Below are 8,979 nucleotides of genomic sequence, written 5' to 3' on the forward strand. Positions count from 1 at the left end.
ACAGTATTTATTCTGTCCCGTATGTGTCGCCGTATGTAAAAGTACCTTTCATACCTCCTCTTCGTTCTCTTTGCTCTCGCGTATATATATATATATATATATACGTATGTATATGTATATATAATAGATATTTTATATATTTCAATATATTGCATAGAAACCACATGTGCTAAAAATTTGTACTTATATATTATAATTATCTATATTTTAAATATTAATTTTTAAGTATATTATTTATATACATGACAATTTATTCGAGCTAATTTGATTTCTAATACATTTCGTAATATATAAAATATATGTATATAAAAAAATCGGGAAGAAAATCCGTATATTGAACATTTATATATCCGAATATATAGATTGTAGATATATATGTCGAATTCCGGTAAGATCTTTCTCTCTCTCTCTCTCTCTCTCTCTAAAGTGTTGAATTTCTCTTTTTGAGTCGGAACACGCAATAAATATTCCTATCTAAAGAATAACGAATTAATCTAAAATAAAATATTGCTGAAGTATTATATATATCTATGTAAGAATGCACATGAATAATAAATCAGATCATTTTTTATTGTACTTATTATATTGTATAACTCACCATAATAGGAAGCATAATACAACGATTTCCCGATACTTTTCTCGGTGCTTCCAATATTCTCATTTCTCTGATGAATATCTATATTCTTGATGACTTAAATTTTCAGTAGTTTTATTGATATTGATATATTTAACACAATACTTTTCTCGACACTATACCGATATTGCACGGTTATTTGCATCCCATAGTGTGTGTCTCGATAACCTAAAATCCCGGATGTGTGATTATAATATCGTACCGTAACGTAATTATGCCATCACAACACAGCGATTAACTTGATTCTGTTTCCTCTCGACACTCACAATGCTCGATCGCGATTATATATTTGCATTACAAATGTCCCGATGTCACAATAATCGCGCGCGTAAACAAACGTGAAGACCAGTTATACCAACTTTTCTTTTTCACTTTCGCCATTCCCGAATTTGTATTACGCAAATCAAAAATATAGCTGTTATGACTAGATATAGTCATATGAATATTGGAGGCGAGAAGATAGCAAGATAGTAGATACGCACAAAAAAAATTGACCAATCAGGTATCTAATATATAGGACGCCATATTGCTACCTTTTTCATACTAGACAAATGATTGGTTGATTTTTCTTTGCACATTATACGTCTATGTAAAATTGTCTATCTAAGCTCTAGTGCTTTCTGTGTTTCTGTTGAGAGACTACACAGTCTATTTATATAAATCTGGATGTGATTTATTCGCTTTTTTAAACGCAACATTAACGGAGCTTGTCAACAATGAGTCCGACAGAGCTTTGTTTACATTACCACGTAACGTGAATACAGTTGCTATTCCGTTCAAAAATATAACAACATAACATAAATATTACATTGAGCAAAGCAATTGTTATCATATATTATGTCGGTATCTCACGCTTATTGTCAGTATCATCTCGAGTGTCGTGAAGAGATAGTCCGAATTTTTCAATATTCTTATTCGTATATCATACAGGGATGCGTTACTCACGTAATTTATAATATCAAGATATTGAAACGAGAATATATAAGCGTGTGAAAGAACAGAAATTTATAATTTATAAAGGAAGGAGCAAAGCAATGAATATACGCAGTTTACCCCGCGCGATTATTCGTGACGTCACGACGCTTGTAACGCAGATTTAATAGCGATTTAATGGCGATCGCACATCGTCAAAAGTCGAAGGAATAAAATTAGAAAAATTATTATTATATATAACAGTTACGTATCTCACGCTTATTGTCAGTATCATCTCGAGTGTCGTGAAGAGATAGTCCGAATTTTTCAATATTTTTATTCGTATCATACAGGGATGCGTTACTCACGTAATTTATAATATCAAGATATTGAAACGAGAATATATAAGCGTGTGAAAGAACAGAAATTTATAATTTATAAAGGAAGGAGCAAAGCAGTGAATATACGCAGTTTACCCCGCGCGATTATTCGTGACGTCACGACGCTTGTAACGCAGATTTAATAGCGATTTAATGGCGATCGCACATCGTCAAGTGTCGAAGGAATAAAATTAGAAAAATTATTATTATATATAACAGTTACGTTTCATTCCATATATATACATATACGTGTCAAAGTCGCGTTTAATAAGAAATTGGGGCTGAACTGCGACATGACAACCATATTTAATCCGCGTAGTACGAATTCGGAATTTTCGAATCGGACCATAATATCGTAATGGAACCGAAAGTTACGTCATTTAGTATTCGCGCACATTCACGTCGTCTGTTGTTCGCGGTCATTTGTTGCGTCGAGTTACTTGTTATGTGACGCAAATTTAAATGAAATCGAGCATCGTGAGTATTCAAAGAATAGAATCAACTCTAATTAATGCTGTAATTGCTATTGTCATAATTATTATCATGATATGAGTGTATAATAGTTATAATTATTCGTCCCATCACATTCGAGTTACGATCTCAGGTTACGTAAAAAAGTTACGATATTTTGTTTCAGAGAATAAACATCGCTCGCAACTAAGAATGTAATATCGGGAGTGCCGAAAAAAGTATCGAGAGTATCGAGAGAAGTATGTATCGGACGTCTGTTGTATTATGCGTAAATACTGTAAATCACACCGTATAATGAAAACGGGAGTGCCGAAAAAAGTATCGGTAGTGTCGAGAAAAATATCGGCAGTGCCAAGAAAAATATCAGGAATGCTGAAAGACTATTGGGTAACTGCTTCATTATGCAGAGGTATGTAGATACGAAATATATCATAGACATATATAGTATCGTAAATACATATATATAGTATATCATTGATAGAGAGTGAGGAAATAATGGGCAAGTCCATCAAATAAACTCCGCGACTATAAATCTAAATGTTGAAAGGGTAAATATTTAGCTTAGAAGCCATTTTATTCATTTCTTTGAAATTTCCATAGATTCAGTTTCTATTCTTCAAAATATATGAAATATGTAAGTTGCAAAAAAATCCGTAAGAAATATCCCCTATATTCTGAATATTTATTTTATAAATTAAGTTTATAAATTATAAAAGTATATAGGATGGTGTATAAATATATTTTTAATCTTTATGATCTTGAAATCTGTTCATCTTTCCTTAGAAAGCAAAGAATTTATAATATCAAGAATTTTACCGACAAATATATATCAGGTGAAGAATATTTTTATAAAGACACAAAAATTATAATCATTTTAAATTCGCGTAGTATATTTTTAAACGTTGGTTTATCTCGAATATCAAATACTAAATTTGTCGTTACGATACTATATATATTTATGTGTATATAGATTATCATGTTTTTTAAATTATAAATAGAAAATAAATAAAAAGAAGGAAACTATAATAATATGAAATGACACTCGGCGTCTGTATTAAATGTATCTCTGCGTTCACATTTTGACTTTCGATGTCGCACGTAACATGTATTCTCAAAGTATCATGGTATCTATTAATAATCGTTTCTATTTAAAATTTTGGCTTGTCTTTTATATTATCGTAAATTTTTCTAACATATATAAAGAATTAAGAATTTAATTAATAATTTAAAATCCAATTGAAAAATATTTCTGTTAATCCCAGAAATAATAAAATCTATGGTAAAGCGAATATTTAATAGTTTGCAAATCTTTTTATATATAGGGTGTGCAACAAGCATAGAATATTTCAACAAAATAAGACAACCATAAAATATTTCAATAGCGTATTCTGAAAATTAACTATAATATTGAAAAATTATAATACAAAAATGTCGAGACCAAAATAGTTTTCGAGTTATAAATAATTAAAATGGGCTAATAGTATTGTTAATGATAGAGTTCTTTAAATTGTCAGATCGATATGTCATCTGTTATTAATTTTCACAATACTATGTAATAAAAATCTGTGAGAATTCATAACAAACGACAGATCGATATATAATAGATGACAGATCGCGTGTATGTGTAAGTATATTTGAGTGCATAAACTACGCGATATCATTTAATTTTAATCGCTTATAATTCAAATATTATAGTGACATCTTTATTTGGGAATATCAATTCTAGTTAATCTTCAGAGCATGCTATCAAAATATTGTACGATGGTTACAAAACACTTTATCGAAGATAACAAATTTAATTAATACGATTTCGCATATATATTTTCTTTTTGTCTTATAAAAAGTATAAAACTGGAAGTAACTTAAATTAAGGATTACGGCTCTGTGGTGCAGATTTTGCAAACGTAATTTAGGGGTGCCGGGAAACGTTGAATTTATCGGTCTTTATCGTTCGCGTTTGTAAAGGAATCTTTGGTATGTCGACTATGCATAGTTGGCTCGAGTTTGCAACTTACTCGTAGTAAGCGAACGCCAACGAGCTCGAAGTATCCGCGTGCATAAACAGCTTCCGCTGAATCGACGAGGCGGAATCATTACCTCGTAATCGGTATTCGGAAGTATCGATGATCGATCAACTTCCGTTCCAACTTCCGCTCCAACTTGCAAAGCATTGCATTGCTCGCACTTCCTCCTAATTGAGATAAAACTTCATATGATCGTACTCGTGTAAACGAAAATGGAAGAAGAAAAATTTAAAAATTGTAGAAAAAAATCTTAAACAGAATGACGCATAGCATAGCTTAAATTTAATTAAATAATACATGATTATGATTTTTCTCTCTTCTCTCTCTCTCACGGACTCAATCTGGTAATATAGTTAAGAACACATGTCTATCGTCGAAACACAAAGCTGTTACTGTGTAACTTTAACCGAGTTTCAAATGCAATGAACTCATTGATAGCTCGAGCTTTGTCGGCTTGACAGCTTAATGTGTTTTGTGCTCTTAATGCAAAAATTACGTCGCAGATAAATTTTTACTCGGAGGAAAATTAATTATCTTTATCTGATCTTTATGGGCTGTTTAGTTGATACGCATGTACAAATGCGAATAATTCTTTCATTCGAGATAAAAGATGGGGAAAAAATTGAGGGTAACGGATGGTATGATTACGGGCTGACTCGGCAAAATTTTCGACTAAACTTCAAGCGTTGGTGCGACCGCAAACTTTCGTTATTTATAGGCCAACCTGAGTCTCTTCTAAAGTGCGTTCACCGCAACGATCGCAGCCAAATTCCAGCGTTTATTATGTTATGCTACGCGTAGTGTTACGTTATGCAAAGTAATTCGCGTAGCCGATTTTACTCGCACATGTGGCCCGCATATTATCGCTACTAAATTTATGAATATTATATTAGAAATGACATCTCATATTTCAATTTAAATTTGATATAGGGCAATTAAGAAAATACCGTCATATAAGGGGAATATCTATAAAGTTTGCGTCACGACATATATCGGTAATGTATGATCGTGATTTTTTTCAAATATGCTAGATATTATGTGTGTGTAAAAAGGTCTTTTTTCTGTTATTGAGTATTCAACATAGTATTTTTTACTATTGTCTAAGTTTTTTATTGTAAATATAGTAGAAAAAAAGAATCATTTCTTAAAAAAATTTATTGCTTTTTAATTTTTATTAGAAATCTTATTTCATCGATGTATCACATTTTATTAAAAGCACAAATTTCGACAATGACGTAAAAGATGACGTATTTGTATTTCGTTAGAAAAGTTTTTTCTAGAAAGATGACGAGGTATATATAAATATAAATAGCGTCAAGAGATATATACGCGAGACAAGTCTATACTGTCCTGTACTGACATTCTCTAATTCGATTTTCATTCATAGAATTTTAGTTAAACAATCTCATTAATATTTGCTATTTTTATATTGATTTTTTTCAATATTGATTTTTTTCCAGAAAAAATCTTACATATTATAATTAATGGATCATTGATATTATTATAAAAAAAAAAAAAAAATGCTAATAAAAAGAATCATACATGCGGCATTGTTAAATAACATGACCATAAAATATTATTACGCCTGCTTCGAACCGAGTCTTACGACACTCATATTATGACATTCATAGAGAATATGGCATTGAACTTAAATCGTTAATAACTTCCGGTCATGATTGAAATGACCGCAAGTATATATTGTTTCATACAAAATAGTTGCAGCGTATCAAAAACTTCACAATATTATTTTCTCTTACATTAGATACGTTTTAAAAAATTGCAATTTTTTTTTCATTTATTAAATATCATATAATATACGTTTTTCTGTTCAAGATTACATATCATTATGCTTTTATTGATATCTATAATTTTTATTGCAAAACAGCGACCATTTATATGGATTGTTGCGTGAAGTATGTAAAGATAAATATATTATCTCAAATAAAATTATTAATATTTTTCAGATATTATTCCTATATATTCTATAATAATATCTAATAAAAATCTAATGCTAATGTATGCTAATGTATGTATTAAATTGAAAAGATAATTTTTTCTACATTAAAAATCATTTTAAATAACATTTTTCTCTCTCTCATCTTCGTTTCATGTAGATTAAATCAATTTTGACGAAGATAACTTTGATTGATAGCCCACCGGAGATTAGTTTGTAGTCGTTTACGATCGTAGATTGCCACGTGTGCAATTATGTAAACTGTGGCGGATTACGAAGGACGAGTGTATATTAAATGATCTCCTCTCGCGAGGGTTAAAAGGTACCAAGTAACGAGTGGAAAAAGCCACAATAGGATCAATTTATACAGCTTTATTTTTTTATAAAGAGTATTTATCTATAAAAATTATTGATTTTTTACATTAGATAATATTTTACTCAGTATAATTTTTTATTTACATATACAATTGAAGATTTCTTGGACGATGTAAAATATTGGATCCATTGCTATAATTTTTATTTACTTTTTATGTTTTATGGTTGCTGTACTTATAGTTAACTGTATTTTATAGTTTACTGTACAAATTAATTATAAATTCAGGAATACACGCGCGTGCACATGAAAAAAAGCTAAGCAAAAGTCCAATATAAATTTTTTTAATGAACAAAATTATTCTATGAGAAGAAAATTTTATCGAGAAAAGCTTTTAATGATTTAATTTTATTGATTTAAAATTTTTTAAAGAACGATTTTAATTGATAGTTAAAAGTACAAATTAAATTAAATTTATTTTGGCAATGAATTAAGGAATTCTGTTTTATTCCTATATAGTTCTTATATAGTATAATAAAAAAAAATACGCGCGCGCGCGTTGATAACTTAACATGATTTATTTTTTGTTTATAAAAAAGATGCAAAAAAATTTATTTTGTTAGTAATTCGCAGTTCTTTCACAAATTTTTACAATTTTAACAATTGCGTTTTTGTATGTATTATGCTATTTTCACTTGATGACAATTTAATTACTTTAATGTACATGTAATAGAGCGCGCATAAATAAAAGGGATATAAACTATTAAGAATATAAATAAATTAATTTTGAAACATAGCGTTCAATTTCATCATATTTCTGTATCGTATTCGTGTAATTGCTGTATCATATTCGCATTATGTGTCTAACAAATGTTTTTGTTGGCGTTGTATACTTAAAAATTCGTCAGTAACACTTTCGAAAGAAACGTCGACTTCTAAATTTATTCAAAGGTCTCAAAATTTGCCAATAGTTTTTACGGCATCGATCGAGTGGTAATAACAAAATTCGATCGATTTGTGCTGTTTTCATATTAGTTTATTAATTTTCTTTATCTCATAAAAAGAACAATTTTTTTTTTTTAAAGAAAATTTTATTAGTTAATTAGAAAACGGCAGTAGTTACAGTAGTACAATTATTTTTAAGAAATCGTTAATGAAGACTCACCTAAAACACAAGATGCAAGAAGAATTCGTAATACGAGTTTTTTCATGATGCGAAAACCTTCGATAGCGCTCCGATCTCGGCGGCACGTTGAATTGGAATAAAAAGAGCAATGCGATTTACGTCAAGAGATCACGCGCGTTCTTATCTATATTTAGACCTCACTGCAATAATAGCCCTGACTGTACCGAGGAAGAGACTGGAGAACAGTGGAGAACTGTTCGCACCGGAAAAATGGTACTCTTCCGGTTTCGCTGTATCGCCGTGCAATCGAGAGAGTTAGTTTGAATCTTGACCTACTATTAGAAAATACTCGAAGAAGTTTTATCGTTCGCGTAACTTATTCTGCGAATCTTGCTGCACTCGATATTTCATAGATAGAAATTGGATTTGCACAATTTTCATCAATTTGTCACTCTCTGCAAAACTTGATTTTGCATGGGAAATTTGCGTGCTCTCGCTTCTTCAAGTGTTCTCGAGCACGATTTAGAAGATCTCTGGATAACTATGAGAAATTGTTGATCAACATGAAACGATGAGTTTAGAAAAACTTCGTAGCTGGATCTTATTCGCGCTATAGATTACCTGGTGCGAATGCTATCGAAGTGACGCGCGACGCGAGGGAGACTGATCGTCGCGGCTCTAATTTTCTGACTCTTCCTCCTCCTCTACTTCTTCCCACTAGATTACCTCCTACATCGATCGCAGAGGTGGTGGTGCCTTGTCAAAAATTTATATTTATTTTTGTATAGTCCTGTGGGATTCTGATGTAAAGTAGAAAGCAGACTTGCTAATGGAAAGATATTCATCAAGCGGGATTTAAAGATGATCAATGAAATGAAGGATTTGCGGATTTCGTTAATATGGATAGTTTGATGTTTCTTAGAAAATTATGGAGCGATTACATTATATATTTGTAACTATCATCTATTTATAGAGAATGGAAATTTAGTAAATTAAAATAATTATTTCACTTTATTTTATAGATCTACGGGGCTTTATTGATTTAATTCCATAAAGAATATATTTTCAAACTAGTGCAAAATGAGATAAATTGGCACTGATAACGAATGTTTTGAAAGTAATCTCTTATGTACATTTATGCAATTAATCAGTAGCAAATGGAACC

At 30.5% G+C, this 8,979-nt stretch overlaps 1 protein-coding gene and 1 long non-coding RNA gene across 5 annotated transcripts in view; one reads left to right on the top strand and one right to left on the bottom strand.

The window, feature by feature from the left end:
* Nucleotides 1-8,489, bottom strand: part of LOC115241727 (xaa-Pro aminopeptidase 1-like) — a 34,379-nt gene extending 25,890 nt beyond the window's left edge. For 2 of the 3 annotated variants that reach the window (XM_029817648.1, XM_029817647.1), the window contains exon 1: nt 7,854-8,489. In XM_029817648.1, coding sequence (XP_029673508.1) covers nt 7,854-7,899 — 46 coding nt within the window. In that variant the 5' untranslated portion in view covers nt 7,900-8,489. Of the gene's footprint in view, nt 1-598; nt 1,008-7,853 lie in introns of those variants that run through there. The other variant, XM_029817650.1, reaches the window with a different exon arrangement.
* The window catches only part of LOC115241755, a 170,292-nt gene continuing 162,432 nt past the window's right edge, over nt 1,120-8,979 (top strand). The window contains exons 1-2 of one of the 2 annotated variants that reach the window (XR_003884959.1): nt 1,120-1,388; nt 2,564-2,806. This is a non-coding gene — a long non-coding RNA (uncharacterized LOC115241755). Of the gene's footprint in view, nt 1,389-1,859; nt 2,404-2,563; nt 2,807-8,979 lie in introns of those variants that run through there. The other variant, XR_003884958.1, reaches the window with a different exon arrangement.

This window comes from Formica exsecta, unplaced genomic scaffold (genome assembly GCF_003651465.1).
Source record: "Formica exsecta isolate Colony F162 unplaced genomic scaffold, ASM365146v1 scaffold51, whole genome shotgun sequence".
Classification (NCBI taxonomy): domain Eukaryota; kingdom Metazoa; phylum Arthropoda; class Insecta; order Hymenoptera; family Formicidae; genus Formica; species Formica exsecta.